The sequence below is a fragment of the Dendrobium catenatum genome, unplaced genomic scaffold (genome assembly GCF_001605985.2).
Source record: "Dendrobium catenatum unplaced genomic scaffold, ASM160598v2 fragScaff_scaffold_243, whole genome shotgun sequence".
Lineage (NCBI taxonomy): Eukaryota > Viridiplantae > Streptophyta > Magnoliopsida > Asparagales > Orchidaceae > Dendrobium > Dendrobium catenatum.
Window position 1 is genome coordinate 1,413,838 of NW_021318705.1, and position 20,819 is coordinate 1,434,656.

A 20,819-nucleotide genomic window follows, 5' to 3' on the forward strand; every position below is an offset into this window, starting at 1 on the left:
GTGAAGGAAGATTTCCTTCCTTTGGAATTGGGGAGTACTGACGTCATCTTAGGGATGAAGTGGCTGCGTACATTGGGGGAGACGAAGATTAATTGGGGGACTTTGAGGATGGAACTGGTGATAGGGGAGAGAAGGAAAACAATTCAGGGGGATGCAGGGTTGACAAAAGCTGGGGTTTCTCTCAAAGCCCTAATCCGGACCATTCAGCAGGAGGGAGGAGGCTACCTGGTGGAATTGCATAGTTTGGAGGGGGCAGGAGTGGAGGAGGGAGGAGCTATACCCCTCTCCGTTCAGCCGTTGATTCAACAGTTCCAAGAGGTGTTTCAGCCGCCTCAGGGATTACCACCGCAGAGGGAGCATGAGCATGCTATTGTGTTGAGGGAAGGAGTATCACCCATCAGTGTACTTCCTTACCGCTACCCTCAGTTCCAGAAGGATGAAATAGAACGGTTGATTAGAGAGATGCTGGAGGCAGAGATCATCAGACCCAGCATCAGCCCTTTCTCTAGTCCCGTTCTGTTGGTGAAAAAGAAGGACGGCAGCTGGCGTTTTTGTGTAGATTACAGAGCACTCAACAAGGAGACTGTACCTGATAAGTTTCCTATACCAGTTATCGATGAGCTCTTGGATGAATTAAGTGGGACCGTGATTTTCAGCAAGATAGATTTGAAATCGGGCTACCACCAGATTCGAATGAGGAAGGAAGATGTACCCAAAACAGTTTTTAGAACTCATGAAGGCCATTATGAGTTCTTGGTGATGCCCTTTGGCCTCACCAATGCACCTGATACTTTCTAGGCCCTGATGAATAAGGTCTTCAAACCTTATCTCAGAAGGTTTGTGTTAGTATTTTTTGACGACATCCTGATATACAACAAGTCAGAGGTCGAACATTGGGAACACTTGAAGAAAGTGTTAGAGGTATTGCAGGAGCACCAGTTGAGGGCAAATTTAAAGAAATGCTGCTTTGCACAAGCCAGTGTAGAGTACTTGGGTCATGTGGTGTCCAAGGAAGGGGTGGCAGCTGATCACTCCAAAATTGAGGCAATGCTAAAGTGGCCACTACCAAAGAATCTGAAAGCGCTGAGAGGATTTCTGGGATTGACAGGGTATTACAGAAGATTTGTAAAGGGATATAGCACCATAGCATGGCCACTTACGGAGCAATTGAAGAAGGATGGTTTCCTGTGGAGAGAAGCAGCCACATCTGCATTCGAGAGCCTGAAGAAGGCAATGACTACAGTGCCGGTCCTAGCTTTGCCGGATTTTACTCAGACATTCATTGTGGAGACCGATGCATCGGGATACGGATTGGGTGCAGTACTTATGCAGAATCGGAGACCCATCGCTTATTTCAGCCAGGTATTGACTGCTCGAGCAAGGATGAAATCAGTATATGAGAGGGAATTGATGGCCATCGTGTTGGCCATTCAGAAATGGCGGCCTTACCTACTTGGAAGACACTTCGTTGTCAGGACTGATCAGCGGAGCCTGAAATTTCTCTTAGAACAGCGGATGGTGACGGAAGAGCATCAGAGGTGGTTGTCCAAGTTATTGGGGTACGATTTTGAGATTCAGAACAGGCCAGGGGTGGAGAACAAGGCGGCTGATGCCTTATCCAGATGTATGGAGGAATTGCAGACAGTTGCTCTATCCGTGCCTTGGATGCTTGATTGGGAGGCCATCAGAGAAGAAAGCGCTAGAGATGAGAGTTTGGGAAAGATCAGGACGGATTTACTGAAGGAACCAGATAGCCACCCGGGATACTCCATGGAGGGAGACAAGCTGCTGTATCAGGGGAGGTTTGTGATGCCCCGGACGTCGATCCACATCCCAAACCTACTCCAGGAGTTTCATGGGAGTGCAATAGGGGGCCATTCAGGCGTACAAAAGACATACAGGAGGCTAGCTGGGGAGCTATACTGGAAGGGGATGCATAAAGATGTAGAGGAGATGGTAGCCAGATGTGAGGTCTGTCAAAGGAGTAAGTACCTAGCTATGTCACCAGGAGGATTACTACAGCCTTTAGCTTTGCCGGGTAGAGTATGGGAGGAGATCTCTATGGATTTCATAGATGGGCTGCCCCGTTCAGAGGGGTTCACAGTGATCTTAGTAGTGGTGGACAGGTTGAGCAAGTATGCCCATTTCATTCCCCTCCGACATCCCTACACCGCAATAACAGTAGCATCAGCCTTTATCAGAGAAGTGATCAGATTACACGGGGTGCCAGAGGCGATCGTATCAGATAGGGACAAGGTGTTCCTCAGTCATTTCTGGAAGGAGCTATTCAGATTGCAGGGAACAGTGCTCAAGAGAAGTACAGCCTACCACCCACAGACGGATGGACAGACGGAAGTAGTCAACAGGAGCTTGGAAACGTACCTCAGATGCTTTGTTTCAGAGACACCAAAGCTATGGGCGAAGTGGTTATCCTGGGCTGAGTACTGGTACAACACGTCATTTCACTCGGCTTCACAAATGACCCCATTCAAAGTGTTGTACGGACGGGATCCCCCACACTTGGTACACTTTGGGAGCAGTAGTACTCCTGTTTCATCAGTAGAGGAGTATTTGGAGAGAGGGACCGAGTGCTAGAGGAGTTAAAAAGGCACTTGTTGAGGGCGCAGCAAATCATGAAGAAGCAAGCAGATGGGCATAGAAAAGATATTCATTTTGAGGCAGGGGATAAGGTGTTCTTGAAGCTCCGCCCATACAGACAGAAGACGGTTGCTAACCGGAGGAATGAAAAGCTAGCTCCAAGGTACTTTGGTCCTTATGAAGTGATAGAAAAGATCGGGGCAGTAGCATACCGACTGAAATTACCCCCATCAGCGACTATACACCCGGTTTTTCACGTCTCACAGCTGAGAAGGGTCATTGGTGATCACATCGCCATTCCCGAGCTACCGCCGACACTTACGGAGGAGTTAGAGGGGATCCTGGAACCTTTGGAGCTGAGGGGTGTTCGCCAGAAAGAAGATGAAACTAAGGAAGTGTTGATCCAGTGGAAGAACCTTCCTGACTTCGAGGCCACGTGGGAGCCATACGAGATGGCGAAACAGCAGTTTCCAGATTTTCACCTTGAGGACAAGGTGATTCTTTGGGAGGGCGATAATGTTAGACCGGCCCAGGATGGGCCGGTTGGACCGGTCCAACAGGGACCGGTTTGCGTCTACGCGAGACGCGGCTTGGGCGGAAACGGCAGAGCCGTGAATCCACGTAGGCTTGAGAGGGGGAGTTTAGGAGAGAAATTTTGAATGTGAAAGGCTGTTTTAGAAAGTTTATGATTGTCCTTTATGATTAATTTTGTATAATTAGAGAGTTAAGGGAGAATTAGGGATTATCTTGAATTTGAATTCTCTTTTGAGATCTAGGGTTTGTGTGCTTGGGCTCTTGGCTTCGCCGGAGAACTTTGGAGAGTTGTTCTTCCTCTCGAATTGAAGAACAAACTGTATCTTTGCTATTTTCATTGTCTACTAGTAAAATACAAGTGTTTTATCCTCATCTCCTGCAGTTTTCCTCTCTTTTTCTACTGTTTTTGGCTGATTTCCTGCTGTGGACAGCAGTTCGCTTTGAGATTTGTTGCTAAAGTGATTAGGGAATACTTGAAATCAAGTATTTCCTAACAAATTGCTAAAGTGATTAGGGAATACTTGAAATCAAGTATTTCCTAACACTATCATGAGGATCAGAACAATAATACTACTTTCAATAGTGGGCATAATCTTAAGGATTGTTAGAATATATTGACAACTTGAAATACTTCTAAGAAAATTATCTATTTGATTTTGTAAGATTTAAATGTGTTAAATTAAAACTAGTGAAACACTCCATTGTTTTGGTGAAATGCTGCAAGTTAAACTAGATCTACATGGACTTAGCACAAAATGTTACAAGAAGTTGCCCAATGAGCAAAAATCCACAAGGGCCAAATTTGGATTGAAGTCCCATTAAGTCGATTGAACTCGCAAGATGAACAGAAGATCAGAGTTGCGTTGAAGATGTAGAATTAAAAGTCAAGAGCATGTTCCCAAATCTTATGTGCCTCCAATTAAAGGTTTCCCCGATTTGACTATTGGCCTTTAGGTCCTTTACATCTATTTCAAAAATCAATCCAATCAATTGTAATAAAAATGAAAAAAAAAGGGAGATGAATGCAATGTTGCACGAGATTAGCCCAAAATGTCTCAATTGCATTCTAAAGTACAGAAAAAAGGGCGGATTGAGGGGGTAGGGTGAGCCATGGGGGCACATACCCAAAAAAAAAAAAAAAACCGCTCCTCCTGCTCAAATTTTTTCTATTTTTTTAAGTAAGTCGATTTTCCCTAATTCTTTCGTCTCTTCTGCTTGCTCCACCTCCTTTTCCTTGACCCAAAGTGCTCCTCCTTTGCCTCAATCCATGACGCATGGTCTGCTCTGCCCCCTTTGCCTCATGCTAAGATGCATGGTGCCAAGCAGGAAGTCGACCTCGCTATCTCCAGCAAACAGCAGGATGATTTTGCTTCAGCCTTCATTTGAAGGTATGCAAGTGCTATACATCATCTCACCATTCGATTTAGAAACCCCTAAAGCTTTAGAAATTAGTATGAGGAAGGGGATGAAGTAACAGTTTATGACTTGAATACATTTTTTCTTCTGGGTCATCTCCTGGTTATTTTATTTTACTTAAACTAAGGCTGATTCAGCTACTATTGATCTCCTAATTTGTATATATGTTCTTTTATGTTCTTTTATGTTCTTTCTTTTAGCGTGTAAGTTGATTATGGTGTGGAGCAGTCTCCAGGTTTAAGTTTCCTTTTGATTTTTGAGCAAATTTACTTATCCATTTTCGATCATGTGGATGGATTTTCAATTATAGAAGATAACATTTATTGGGATAAAATTAATCCAGTCTTTTTAGCTTTTGATTAATTTGTGTTTTCTAATATTGTAATGTGGATTTTGATTATTGCTTGTCTTGAAGATGTTTGTTCATTAAGTTTAACATGAAATGACATTGGCATATAAGTCAATTAAACATGCAAATATATATTTTTGTATTATAAACGCCTCAATAACTAGATCTTCTTAATTAATAGTAACAACTTCAAAGATTTAATGAATCAGACTTTTCTTATGCTTGAAGAAGTACAATAAATCATTTTTTCCAGGTGGTGGAACTCTAGTTAAATTTGGAGTAAACGCCAATATACAATTTATTAACCATGTACACAAAGAACTTTATATCGATGAGTCAACATAATCATATATATTAGAGTAATTATCCTATTTAGAACTTTTTTCCTTTTCCATAATGCTATCATCATTGTTGGTGATCAACAAATGAAATTTGTCACTCTTTTTTGAAATTATAGGTTCAAACATCTATGAAGAGATATTTTAAGAGGTCATCAAAATCAAACATATTAAAACCTTCATATGAGACAAACAAAAACGATGAAGAGCAAAATAAAAAATGAATCGAGTAGAGGTAGATTTACTAAAAAATATGGACTTAGATATAGAAATCTTCCATCAAATTCAGGATTGCGAATTCCTATTAGTGAATTTAATCCTAATTTTCGAGATAAAGTCCATAGAGCATACTTATAAAGAGGGTCATATTAGCCTTGCAATCATGATTTTCCCAAAAATAAATTTGGGACAGAAGATAGACGCTTTAACTCTAGTTGGTTTCATAAGTACTCTAATTGGTTAGACTACAGTATATATAAAGAAAAAATATATTATCAATATTGTTATCATTTCAGAGCATTAGACAAAGGTAATAAAGATTATGAGGTATTTAATAAAAATGAATCTTCAATTGAGAAAAAAATCAAACAAATTTGGAATCCATAATAGTGCTCATAATATGCACGACAAAATTGTGAAGACCTAACGAAATAGAGTCAACATATTGATTTTGTCTTTCATAAGCAAGTTGATCATGCTATAATTGCAAATTGAACGTGACTAAATTCTTTCGTTGATTATATATGGTTTAAGATAAGGATTGACTTTTCGTGGACATGATGAGTCTTATAAAAAAAAAAAAACTAAGATCATTTTTTTGAATTGATGTAGTTTTTGGCTGACATCATTTTCGGATTGAAATATTCTACACAACCAATGATATCCAACTTCAAGAGTTGAAAAATCATTTTACAGAAGTAAGTACTGAGTTACTTTTATCTATTTCATGTTTGAATTCAAATAATACATTTTATGCATTTAATAAAGAGATGATAATTAGAATGATAAAGTTTTATCTAAATGATCTTACTCCATTTGATCAGATGATTCTTGTTAATCTATTGGACACTTATATTATGAACATGCGATATGATGAACAATTTTCTTCATTAAAAGATATAAGAAGTTTTGCAGAGAAAATGATCCAAAGCAGGAAATATGTTCTATATCAACTTGTTTTTTAGACTATTGAAATTGAAATTAGAATTACTCGTTGCAACAACAAGAGTCGAAAGAGCATTTTTTGTTATGAGTATTATAAAAAGTTGGTTGCAAAAAAGAATTAGAGATCAATGGCTGAATGATACATTAATCACTTATATTGAAAAAAAATACTAGATTGTATTGATAATGAAGTAATTATTTAACTATTTTCGAATATAAAGAACATACGTTATAAATTGTAACTTTTTATTATCTTATATTTAATATTTTATATGTTTGAAATAATAAATAAAAAAAATTAAATTGCCTATGTTGGTCCCAAATATATATAAAGCTTTGATTTTTTCCTTTTCTCTCCTCTCCTCATACTCCTGATTTCCCTATTATATGATCCATACCTCCTAAACGTGCAATAGCCATCACAGGTGAGGTTTGTCCAATCCTTCATTTAATTTTATTTTAGAAAAAAAATCATAACAAAAAGAAAATTTGGCTTTATATGCCTTGTAATATACAACATAGGCCAAATATATTGGTTGTTTAATTTATAGGAGAAATAATCCTGAAAGTTTATTTTGAATCAAATCATCTTTCATACTCTTATATCCCGATGGGAAGAACGATGTCTTGCCCTACCATACTTCGGCTTTCTCCATTGTTGCCATCATACTTTCGTTTGAGATTGCAGCCTAAATAAACATCAAGAGCTTCATTGTTCATAATAAGCATTCATGTTGTTCTTTTAATCATATATTAACTTGTAATGAATAAAAATATAATGGGATGTTACATTGGTGTTGTTTGTGAGAACCAACTAGTTTAGTTAATTTAGATCTTGAAACTTATTGTTGAAATCTTGGGATTGAAATCCACCAACAACAAAATTGTTCTTTGGCACTCAACCGAAAAAAGGTTGGTACTGTCTTTGGACTCTCATGGATAGCAGAAACAATTTTACGAAAAAAAAAAAGTTGCAGTTCAATATGTCATGAAGCAACAGAAAAATTTTCTTCATTTTCAAATGATAAAGAAACTTTAGTCCATGCAAAGATTGCAAGAAAGAAGGAAAGACTGACCAGAACGTCTATCTCAAGCTTGGATGTTTGTGATGGAATTTCCGTTTTGAAACCTACAATGTGTCCGATAACAAAGAATAAAAAGGTTTCATAGTTCTTTTAATTAAAGGGGAAAAAATTTGCACTCACTGGAAAGAATATCATTTTGCTGCATGCTAGTCAACAAATCCGTAAGAAGAACCTGCCAAAGCTATAAAAAAATATGATTATCTGCACTAATGGTGTAGGCAGAAATGAGAATGGATAATTAATCAACAATGAATAGAATATAGTAGTTGCTGGACTTCGTCTGAGGGTAAGGCACCGAAGAGGTTTACCTGCTGAGACGAAGTTTGCCGAGCAAGATTCTGGAGATGAGTCATTAGAATAGAAGGAAGCAATGAAATATTTATGTTTTCCTTTGGGAGCTCATTAGAAGGCTGAGAAATTGAAAAAGAGTGATTAAAGTTATAATTTCATAGTATTACACAACCCAAACTGCAAGACTACTACTGTGAAAAAATAGCAATCTAGGGATAAATACTTGGGGCTGTTTGCATATATGTAAGATTTAGTAAATCCTGAAAATCCAGCTTATTATTAAATGTTGAGGGCGTTAAGTCCTTAAAACTGTTTTGCATTGTTGAGGATAAAGCTGGTTCAATTTTGATGAACTTTATGATACTTATTTCAAGATGGAAGACAATGGAAGTAGGCATGATTTTTTTAGCAATTTCTAAATAAAAGGCAACACGAAAGAGAAAGCACAGTTTTCCAATAATCCAAACACCAACAGAAGAAGTAAAAAAATCACAATGAAATTGTTCAACTCCATCAACGAAATCGCTATGACGTCGTTCACCTCCTTCGACAAAGTAGCTAAGGTCGCCGAAGGAAGCTTATTTGCCTCCTCAACAATGTTGTTTGTGAAGGATCCGAAATCATGATGAGAGCTCTCTGCTGCGAAGGTAAAGATCTTTCACCCTTTTGCACACTTACTCAGACTAAATCTTGCAATCTGCCCACCTCCCAGATTTAGTAAATCTGGGTTAAGGGAAAAAAGTGAGAAAACTCCGTGAAGTGAAGATTACACTAATCATGAGATTTAGCTTGGTGATTTTCGATGTTAGGTATGATTTAGCTCAGATCCTGCTTAAATCCTGCATCCAAACAAACCCTTCCTAGGATAAATACTAAAATGCAAGAATACATTAAAAGAAATGTTGGTCCAGGAATAAAGAGTAGTCTGCTTCGTGGTCCACAAACCACAAAACAAGGGAAAAAATCTCGATTGACCTAAAACGGAAGCACTGCTTATTAACTCTTCGTAAAAGATTGTTAAAGGCAAGGCATATAAAGGTGGGGTGCGACATGGATGTGCAGTACTGTAGATTGTTTCTACAAAGTATTTGACCCACATTAATTACTGTATCGAAACCTTTTGTTTTCTATATTTCACTTCCTCTATGTGATGGGGACATCGACAAGAGGTTTCGACGCGTTTATCAGAGGCAACACAGGAGATCGATGGCCATGATGGAAAGCTTTGATGCATTTTCTGTATTAGTATTTTATGTATTAATCATTTATTTCAGTTTTTCCGTTTTTGCCCTTATGGGTAGTTGGTAGCTATTGTAGCCCAAGGGACATTCTAATCTTTTGTTTTATTTGGCATTTTGAGGCCTATATATATGGCCATCTTCTTATGTATGAGTTTAGTTGATGAATGAAAATTTTCTCTTATTGTTCTCTTTGTGAGTTCATGATATTTCTCCTAGATCTCTTTGTGAGTTCTTGAGGAAATAATATTGTAGATCTCTTTGTGAGTTCTAGAGGAGGACGCGTTGAGGTTTGCGATTCTTATTTTCCTTTTTCTTCTCCACCAATCTCTTCATCCCCCAACTCAAGAGAAGACAACCAAAGCCCATTAGCTTGGAGAACCCGAAACACCCCAACCTTCTTGCCGCCACCCCCTTGGAGCCCAAGCCACCGGCTGCCGTCCCACCACCGGCCGGTCACCTTGCCACCAGCCTCCCTTCATCCACCCGCAACCCTCTCTTCTCTAGCCATCATATTTGAAATTCAAATTTCGAATTTCAAATTCTTTCCAAATTGGAAAATCCAAATTAGGAAAGTTTTATTATGATGAATCCAAATTTAAATTAAATCAAATCGGATTTAATAATTCTTTCCTAGTCATCATTACGTATTTGGAAACCCCTTTCTTCCTCCCCAAATCTCCTCCATCCTCCTTGATGCCGCCGGCCTCTTAATGGGGTTCCCATTGAATGCTCATTCAATGCCCTCACTTATTATTTGAAATTTGAAATTGATCTCCAATAATTCTCCCTCCAATTTCACTTAAAACTGAAATTGATTTCAGTTTTCTTCCATAACCCCTCCCCCCTCTCTCTCTATGCCGCCGGCCCCACTATAACTCCCTCCTTCAAGGAATTAATTACCACCTATTTGAATTCAAATCTCAAGAGTTTTTCCTCCCAATTGACTCAAAATCCAAGTTTAATTTCAGATTTTGATCAAACCACATTATTACAATCCTAATTTGTTTTCTCTTCAAACCCTAGCCTCATCCTCTCCACCTCTCCAAGCCGTCCACCACCTCTCCTCTCTTGGGTTTTCTTATCATGTTCATCACCTCCATACAAACCATGCATGGCGGATCCCGAAGTTGATCACGGCTTCGCGTACAACGAGCAAGGGGAGATCGACATCTTTCTCTCCCCCTTCTACGAACCGGATTGGGAATACAACATCACCATTAAACGCTACGTCAACCGGATCGTGTATTGTCTTTCCCACACCATTGAACTACAATGACCAAGGACGCCGTGGTCCCTCACCGAAAGATAAGTGCCACCTCCACCTCCGGCTACCTTCACAACAACGACGTTCCTCGGCTCGTTCGTCCTAGTAGTTACTTCATTTCTAGTGTGGAAGATCTTTCTCCGCTCAACCTAGATTCGTAGGGAAGAGAGTAGATCCTCAAAAGTGAACACCTCATTATTAACTTTTGGATTTGTGTTATAAGCTTTTACATTACTTCACCTTTGTATTTGATTGAGAGTGTCTTCGTTAATCTTCACGCAACTCTTTGCCTAAGCAAGTGGAATACTGAGAATTCTTGTAACCTACTTTGAATTGACGCATAGTTTTATAAAGGTTAAACTTCTAGTAAATTATCTTGATAATCTTGTGTAACTCCAAGCATGTATCACATCATTATGGCTCTATCCCTTCTCGACATTTTGTTGTTTGCTGCAATGCTTTGAGGCACATGAGGTTGGCCATTAAAAGAGAAGCAAAAAAAATAAGTTAAGTATTACAGAGATGAAAATGCTCAGGTAGATGAGTGACTTTACACTTAGAGACAAAATGCAAAAAAAAAATAAAATATATATATATATATATGAAAATATTGGAGTAGCTCTAGTGACAGATAAGATTAGAGAGAGTCGTCTTAGATAGTTTGGCCATATAAAATATTGGCTTTCCGATGACTCAGTTAGGAGAGTAGATGTATTAGATCTGACCTATGTCAATAAAGGTAAAAGGAAACCTAAAAAGACTTTGGTTAATAAGTATTATATCTGACCTATGTTACGAATACAATGAAAAAAAAAAAGAAGATTCATATAGCGGACCCCACATAGTAGGATAAGGCTTGACGCTATTGTTATTATTTTCCTCTAAGCAGCCTAATGTTTAATGGGAGGAGATTATGAGAGGAATTGATCAGCCAGTAAATATCCTCAAGTTCCAAAGCATTGTCTCTCTCTTTTACGCAGACTTATTGTGGCAGCTAAAATTCTCTGCAGAGACTATCTTTCTTTGTTTGGATTTTATGTCCCAATTATAGTTCAGCTCTGTATGAGTGCAAGCCTTGAAGTACCACACAATTTGCTCAAGAGTTCCTGATGTAAGACTAGGTATGATTTAAATGAATGTAATAAGAATTTGCACGCTTTTAAGTAAGAGCAATAAGAATTAAAACAGTAGCCACTTAATGATAATAGAAAACAAAAGTGGGGTGCTTCCGCTTAAGCCAAATCACACGCTAATAGTTAGGATCACCAAAACAAACAGAATTTCAACATAAGAAAATTAAAGGGATTTTCAATAACATCCCTAGATTAACAATGAGAATAGATGCATAGAAAGTCATAAATCATTCCCTACGATTACTAAGTTTAGGAAGATGGCTTTGCACGATTCCTTATGCTTGATTCGAACCTACACGAGAAGAAGATTAGGAAGGAACTTGAAAAAGGAAAGAAAGTTCACCCTTGTCGAGGCACGACGGTGATTTGTCACTGAACGGTGTAAATCAGTTCTTCAATGACTTCTTACAGGGTGAATATGATACGCTCCACGTATTCCTCGACGAAATTGTCTACTTCCGGATTGACGTGGAAGAAAGGAGATCAGAGGATTTAGACAAAGTCTTGTTCATTGTAGATGAAGGCGGAGTCAAGTTCGAGATCGGCCATGCATTGATTTCATAGTGTGGAAGTGTTGTAGAAGACGTCCCTTTGTTATCCTTAAGGATTCCCTTTGAGAGGAAGAAGATTCTCTCAAGAATCCAAGTGGAAGAAAGGGTGAGAGGGTGGTCGGCCAAAGGAGAGGGTTTGGAGGAAAAGTAGGTTCAAATTTTAGAGGAGGGAAGATGGGATAAATTAAGAAATTATTTATATAGTTAATCCTTTAATTTGGAAAGGATTTAATGGTGATTTGAAAAGAGGGAGGGGGCGGGTAAGAGAGAGGGAGAGGCTTTGAATTCTTCCCAAAGAGAGAGGCTTGAAGTTTGGAAAGTATTCAAGTGGGGCAAGGAGGGGGCCGGCGGCATAGGGAGGGGAATTGGGGAAATAAGCAAGGGTTTTAATTACTTACTTAAATGAGATTCTCAAATTAAGGAATAGGATTTAATTCCAATCTAATTCAAATTTAATTTGGATTTGATTTTAGAAACTTTCCTAAAATAGGATTCTATTTTAGGAAATGTTTCAAAATTCAAATTTGATTTAAATAATTGAAATTAAAAACCTTTACAAAAGAGAACTTATAGGAAAAGAAAGTAATGATAAGGGGTGTGAAATTGTGGAAGCAAAGGGAATTGGGAAAGGGTGGCCGAAGACTAGTATGAGGGCTAGGGTTAGGGATAGGTGGAGGTGGAGGAATTAAGTGGATCAACCAAACAAGGGGTGAACCCCCTTGGATAGTCGACGGCTAGGTGGAGTGGGGAGGGGTCTTGGCCGGCGGTGGAGCTTTACCCTGGAATGGTGGCTGGCTATTGTGGGGATTTGGGATGGGCCGTGGGGTGGAAGGGAAGGGATGGAGAAAGAAGAGGAAGAAATAAGAAGAAGTTATCCACAAACTCGGACTCTTCCAAGGTTGGTGGGTGATCCGCTTCCCTCTCTAAAGGATTTCTCTCCAAAGACTCTCAAGCTCTCACAAGAATTCAATGTGCATAAATTTGATTGTAATTCATCCATTCCAAAAGAAAATTATGAGACTTATATATAGCCTCCTACAATGAAAGGGAAATAAAGGATGACAATGCCCCTAGGGCTTACATATGACAAAACCCTAGAGGACAAAACGAGAAATGCTACTAAAACAAATACATAAAGCAAATAAATAAAACAAATACATATGAAGACTGAAAAATAGATCGGTGCGATCGTGGCCGTAGATCATCGGCAAAGTCTCTGATATAGTTTCCATGATCTGATGTCCCAATCAGTTCCTCAGAGTTCAACGGCTTTTATTGCATATATGACCTTTTAGCAAGAATTATATGACAATGATATTTCTATCAATTTTCAATTTTAGAGACTTTGTATCTTATTTTTCTTAGGTTAAATGAAAATGTTTTTTTTATTTTTGGCATACAATAACATATTTGTATTTGCGCAAACTTCCAAGAGTTGGTTTAGTATTATGTAATAACTCTTTTGTAGTTCAGATCTTGATGTAATTTCTTCTTTCATTTACAATGGCAGCCAATGATTCATTTTTCCTATGAATAAAATCTAATTTGTTGCTGTGAGAATGATTTTTCTGCATCTTGTAAGTAAAAAATAGAAAATAAAATAGAAGAAAAACATATGAACACAAAGATAGAGGCTGATTTCTAATTTCTCCTTTAAAAGTAATATAAGATACAATTGATCTACTACTATTAGAATGGTAGATCAGCTCTCCCAAAAATCCTAGCCACTACTAGGAACCTTAGACAAACCCTAGAAATAAAACTCAGAATTAGCATAAACCCAAACCATAGACAAACCCCTCAAAAAACCATAACACGTGATAAACATAATTGGAACCTTCCTAATTAAAACCTCCCTAATTGGATCCTTCCTAGCATATAAAAACATAATTGGAACCTTCCTATTTAAAACTTTCCTGATTAAAAACCTCTTAAACATCTCTCACTTGATTCCTCCTCCTTACATGATGAATTACAACTTTCCTGGACCCCACAAGGAGGGGCCGAATTTCCCTCTAGTTCCGCCTAATCGGTTGGTTGGGTACTTGGGTTGGTCCTTGCTGGATCAGCCTATGCTCCAGCTGCTCCCCTATCCCGCCATATCAATACCTCCCCCTCAAAGATGCACCTTGTCAAGGTGGAAGGATGTGAATTGTCTCATTATCATCTCTTTTGGCTCCCATGTGGATTCATACTCTAACAAATCTTTCTACTTGATAAGTACTTCTTGTGCCCCTATTTCTCCAAGTCAACACCATTTAACCCTAAATAAATTTTCCTATAATATTTCATTGGTCCAACTAAAGTTGATTCAAGGTTATGTATGTTCCTCGCTAACATGTGTCAACTTAGCATAGTTATTATTGATGTGGCAATTTTGGGGTCTATCACAACCATCAACAATGAAATTTCAATAATGAAAGGCTTTGATCTTTGCATTCCATTATGAATAAACACGAAAAATAAACAAGTTAAGGATTGAAAAAGCCCTTCAGAGAAAATATATATATAATATATATAATTTAATCAAAAGACTTCTCTCTTGATTTTCTAAAGCTCTAGATAAAATTCCTTGTCTGGATTGAGTATGATGTGCTGTAGCTCATTGCAACTCATTAAACACAAATCATCACTATCTACAACATGACATCTGCTTATTGGAGATGGTTAATGGGCATGCCACTTGTGAAAAACTTTTGACGCTTATTGACAAGGACATCTAATTGGCCAACAATGAGCTATTGTTGAAGAAAAGACATCATTTGTACCAATATTACCCGAAGACAGTACCCTTCCGTTGCTTATCTTTGCTATACTTATAATCAACCTACCAGCATAAGAGTGCCCTCAACAATGCCATATAAATTCTAACCGCCTAAATGGAAACTTGTACTGAAGTCCCTCCAAATACTTGGAGGTGGTCAATCCAATGTACATATCTCTCTAACTAGTGTATTTTTGCACCTTGATTAGGCATTACCAATTTTCCTTTCAAGTTGTTTTCCAAGAAAAAAAACATTCTCCATCCTTTACAACAAGTGTGTGCATTCGAATCTCTTGAGCTAATACAAATGTGAAACTCCTACACATACAAATTTGTACAAGCTCTTCCAGCAAGAAACAATTTGTATATTACTCCTCCAGTTCTTCCTGAATAGAAAAAATTCAGTTCAAATAAACATGGCTAAGATTCCATTCGTCTTAGTAGAATAGGTGTGCATCTTCTAGGAAATAACCATTTTAAAAGCCCAAATGTTCTGTATGTTTTTGAGATATATTCGTTATTACAGTTTTAAATACCAATACAATGTCTGCGATAGTATAGCTTTTCGAATGATTTTACATTCTTCAAAGAACTATCCATTATGTTATAATGTATATGAAACAATAAATATGATGCATATCAAAATATTACTTTACATATGTAAGTCCAATATCAAATTCATCTATGATAGTGATAAATAATTTTACAGGCAGCAAATTTTTCTTGCAATACTCCTCTTTATAATCTTTACTAGGATAATGTCATAGAATCGGCTTTATATTTCAAGTCCCTCCAATTATTAAGGTGATTTGATCGTCCAATTATATCAACCCACCTCTGATTGAACTATGGATAAGCTTTGATCAAGTCAACAAAAAATCATGGTGCTGGAATGAAATTGTTTTTTATATTATGATCTAAATCTAATAGTAAGATAGGGATAAGTTGCAACAATAATTATGCATTTCCAAGTTTCAATCATGCTTGAATAGAATAACTGACGTTGGTATTGTATAATGAACAAACAACCTTGCTCATTGAGCAGGGAGCACAGTTGTAGTACAGTAATAGGATATTAAAGATAGTACAGCGTACCACTTGCGTTGGATTAAATAGACAATCACCAACACTAGCAGATCTTATCATCCGTAAACCCTGAAGAGACATTTTACATAAAATTGGAAAAGAAATAGACTAGTAAATTAGAAAAAATATGAAAGTTATGCTTAACAGAGAATGAAAACCCGAGATATTTTTGCAGACAATGCATAATAAAACATCCTAAGAATTGAAGTAGTAGGTTCATGCATCAAATGTTGTTCATTATATAAGAGCTACTTCAAAAAATCAGGTCTAACCTTTACAGCATCAACATTCTCAGATGTAACAGAAAACCGTCCTTTTATTTGAACCGCATTCAAGTTGAACTTGTCCTCCATAGAGTCCCCGCATCCTATAGAAATCCAAAGACAGAACAAAAAGGTTATAATCCAAAATTGATTAAAGAGAAAAAAAAGCTCTCATGATTCAGTAAGCTCCATTCCAACCAACTAGTTACACAGTATTCCTATGGAACCTCCGTTTGAATTTATTTTTAGTCGAAGGAAAAACTTCTCAACGGAGTAAATACTGAAAGAAATATTAAGGTATTATTTTAAAAGTTTCTTACTAATTGAAGACAGTGTTGGAGCAGACAAACTATTTGCAGAAGCACGATTTGGAAGCATCAATGGACCACTTAAGTTTGCATCTTTCCAAGCATTACACCTAGATCTCTCAGCTCGAAGTTGACTTTCACTTTCAGCCCTAATAGAAAAGAAAAACATAGTAGCTGCAAAGTTATCCTCAAAAAGTAGCTAGTGCGAGGCGTGTTTCAATGAGTATCAGCTAGAAGTAAGAGGGGAGATTTCTTTTCAGCTACAAGCTGGCCTCTAAATCTTGCAAATAGAAGAAAATAACTCAAAAAATAAAATAAAAACATGTTAGATATAGGAAATTATTTCATTTGGCTCACGCATCTAGGTTTATGCAGCTAATAAGTACTTTTTAAATATCAACTGTTACAGTCCCTTTTGCTCACACTAATTGCGACAGTAAAATAAAGATAATAGATCCAAATTGAGCTGCATAATGTAGAAATTCTCAATCAGTTAATTAGCCCACAAGTTTTTACGAAAGCAAACAGCATCACAATAAGCAAAGAGACCAAGTAAAAAAAAAGAAAATTCATAAATGTGATAATGATACATTTCAAGTATGTTCTATTTGTTCTGTACCAGTTGGGATTAAACGAGCATTTAGTAGAACTTCATAAGAATTAAGAAATGTACCTTTCAAGGTTCCGCCCTCTTTTTGCTGAATTATTTTGCACGCTAGAAGGACGAAGAGGGATACTGCACATTTGGGGCTCTTTAACAACTTCGTTTTCCTGTCTGAGTTCAGCATCATGCGTTGATGTTGATGGGTCTGAATCATTATTTAATTTCTTATTATCATATCTGTAAATTCTATCTTGATTGATAACTTCCAGAACATCTGTTTCTAGAAACTCATTTTTCTTGATTAGACCACTACCATCAGGCCCTTCAATATCTCCTAGATTTTTTCTGCACAACAAGAGAAAGAGAGTAAATCAAAACATGATCCTACTATTTACTAAAATAGCTTATTTCAGAGAAAATACTGTGAAGATAATTTACACTGGCAAAGGATCATGTAAATGGAAAGCATCTATCTAAATGTTTCTTTATAAAGCAAAAGTGTTCATTCACAGAACTTGGGAACATACGGGCTCTGATCATGACCGTAATTTAGTGGTGTCATTTGGCGACAAAACACCTAGTTCAGAGGGTTCGATCATAACCGTTTACCAGTGGTGCTATTTGGTGGCGAGACGACTAGTTAGAGGACACATGCCACGTCTTTACTTGTAAGAGACCGATTGAGAATGAATCCTAATGATATTCTCGAATATACATTAGCTCTTTGTAAGAGGAAGTAATTTTTTATTTGCACACCTCGACAAACTGTTGCAAAAGGTTGATGTATATTTTTGCTCTAAGTTTTTGATGATTTATTTCGTTTTAAATATCTTGATTTTGGGTGATTATTTTTGAAATTTTGAATTTTTATGGGTATTTGGGATGCATTTAAAATGTTTATGGTCCCCTCAGGTTAAGATTTTTTATCAACAAGACCATTATTGGGATAATGTTGTAGTCACTTTAAAAGATTTGTATTTTGTGGAAGCTTGAAAGGATCGGAAAGTATAAGGTCCCCTCTAGTTTAGATAAACATTCAACACGGTCATCATCGAGATTTCTATGGGTTATATTTTTGTTGATTGAACCTTGTCGACTCTATCAATTTACTGATAGGATCGGATTCGTATATAAATTTACTACTAATTTCTTGTTTTAGCTTGCAAGTGGATCGTAGCATTGCATTCAAAATAACTATGAGATACTTCATTATTCTGATACAAGCTTCATCTTCTCGTCCTTCGAGAGGTCAAATGCGTGAATCACATAATCCTTGTTTAGATTAGATGAGGACATCTAAATTGCATGAGGTTATTTTATGATAGATGAGGTATCATAATCTGATGAGGCCAAAGGCTCGATTGATGCACTATTGGCTCTTCTCGTCTTCAATTGGCCACAAGTAGTCTCCTCGAAGCATGAACAGGACAAAACACATGATAGTTTTTAGCATGCCAATGACGTTCTAGCATCTGATATGCATATGAGATGTGGAAGCTTCTCCCATAGTCCTTGACATGGCAACCAAGAGCAGCATTCTCCAATCTACAGCTGCAGCTTTTAATGGTGCACATGTAGGACATTAGGTTGTGAAGTTTGACCTCCAAGTATTTGTCCTTTATTCAAATAATACGACATTTCATCAGAAGACTCAATATTTCTGTAGGGATGATAGAATAAGACATTTTTTTCTCTTCAACTGCTCATTCATTGATTCTACAGAATCACTATTCTACATAATTACTCATAAAATCATTCAATTTCGCATGCTTAGTATCATAGTTAGGACCTTCCTATGGTGACATGTCGGTGGGCTTGCTCCTTACAACAAATTTTCTTTATTCTGACTATCACTATCAGGATTTCTAGAGTTGTCAATTGGAGGACCTAGTTGTACTTGGTCGACAAAACCTTCAGATCCAATGAACAATGGATGTGTTCTTCTCATTATGGTTGTTAACTGAAAAGGTTTTCTACAGTGTCTCATAGAAGCTTGCCCCTACTATAGCCCTCCTGTATTTGATGCGATATTCATTCCCTGCTCGCACATATCACGTTGCATGCATATCTATGTTCACGAGGGACTTAACATCCCTACAACATATCAACTATCACCACTTCTTAAGGACGTTTGCAGGGAATCTTATCATTTGCAAGCGGGTTTAGTACTTCCGTTTACATGTTGAAGTGGGCCACCAGTTAGGGCTGCAAGCGAACCAAACGTTCGACGAGCTACTCGTTGTTCGGTTCGATTAAAGCTCGTTTGTGATCGTTTAATTAGCTAAACAAACAAACTTGAACAATATTTTAAATACTCGATTCTTAAATAAACAAACTTGAACACTAATGTGTTCGGCTCATTTATGTTCGCGAACAACATCATTTGAAGTTCGTGAACAAGCTCGACATTAAGCTTGATAAGAAGCTCGATAAAAGCTTGATTCGTGTCGATTTTGAACTCGTGAATAAGCTAGATAAAAAGAATTAATATTTAACTATAAAATTAATAAATATAAATAATCATTGTCTTTGTTACATAGACAATTGCTTTTATTATAAATGTGTTTGTTTATAGATATGTTCATGAACGTATTTGTTTGATAGTTAAAAAAAATTCGTTAAATATGTTCGCGAACAAGCTCGATAAGCACTAAACGAACGAACATGAACTGAACGTGAACCGAACATGAACACTCATTAATTTAAATGAACCAAACATGAACACAAACAATAAAGCTCGAACAAACATGAACCAAACTTGAACAAGCTGATATTAAATGAACACAAACATGAACACTCACATACTCGGCTCGGCTCGGTTCGTTTGCAGCCCTACCACCAGTTGAGCTACATTTATCACCAATTCCCTATGTATATTGGTCGACAAGTTGTCCTTCAATGCACATCTATATCTCCTACTCACAGGGGTATTATTGATGTAAATATTGGACATCGGTCATTTAATTTTTTTTCTTGCAAGGGGGCCAATGCTTTTGCCTACTATTGAATGGATGCTGAAAGTAGGGCATTATTGCATTCACTGCCTGTTGTTGACTATCACTGTAGCACATACAAAAAATCTTCCGTCATTGCCAACAAGAGTTCACACTCACTGCATACTGCACTATATATGTTTGCCAACAAGAGTTCACACTCACTGCATACTGCATTATATATGTTTGCAAGGGGCTTTGTCGTGTCGATTGCATTTCATTAGTCATCACTCGTAGGCGAACTACTGTGGCAGGACAAGTCTCGTACAATCACTTATAGATTTTCATGTTCATAGTGGGCTACTGATTCCTTCTTGCATATGAGTTGTCGTATCATAAGTTCTGCTTATACATCTGTTGTAGTCCTCTAAGATACACTTGTAGGAGAGTTATTATACTTACATCATATCCACTATCATCATCCATGGGTGACCTAGCATACTCATATGCAGTAACATTAGTTGCATGCAAGACGTTGATGTTGACTGCAGGGCATCGCTGCACTCATTGCTTGCAGTCCTTGTGTAAGCTATTAACATGTTTTCTATCACTGTTTGCAAGTGTCACCACTACAATCTATAAGTTCGTTGTTGCTTGCATAATAAGTATTGTGCTATTGCATGTAGGAGGTACTCGTGCTTCTTATAATCAACTAGTGTTGTTCATAATTTGTTCATGTTTGAAGACTTCCTACCAAGAGACCCCTGCTTGTTTCTTGATGTTTGTTTGAACGATCAGAATTATTATTTGGCACTTGCATTTTATTAATGATTATTCATTTTAATATTTAGGTCCAGATTTCTGTTGTTCATTATCTATGATGCACCGACACGCCTC

The 20,819-nt window shown here is 37.4% G+C and overlaps 1 protein-coding gene across 5 annotated transcripts in view; it reads right to left on the minus strand.

Moving 5' to 3' along the window:
* LOC110094673 (serine/threonine-protein kinase 4-like) overlaps positions 1-20,819 on the minus strand; it is a 90,299-nt gene that overhangs the window by 25,574 nt on the left and 43,906 nt on the right. For 4 of the 5 annotated variants that reach the window (XM_028693238.1, XM_028693236.1, XM_028693237.1 and 1 more), the window contains exons 12-18: positions 17,059-17,334; positions 16,398-16,534; positions 16,087-16,181; positions 15,824-15,883; positions 7,793-7,894; positions 7,605-7,665; positions 7,476-7,528 (exon numbers count right to left, since the gene is read on the minus strand). In XM_028693238.1, coding sequence (XP_028549071.1) covers positions 7,476-7,528; positions 7,605-7,665; positions 7,793-7,894; positions 15,824-15,883; positions 16,087-16,181; positions 16,398-16,534; positions 17,059-17,334 — 784 coding nt within the window. The remainder of the gene's footprint in view (positions 1-7,475; positions 7,529-7,604; positions 7,666-7,792; positions 7,895-15,823; positions 15,884-16,086; positions 16,182-16,397; positions 16,535-17,058; positions 17,335-20,819) is intronic. The other variant, XM_028693239.1, reaches the window with a different exon arrangement.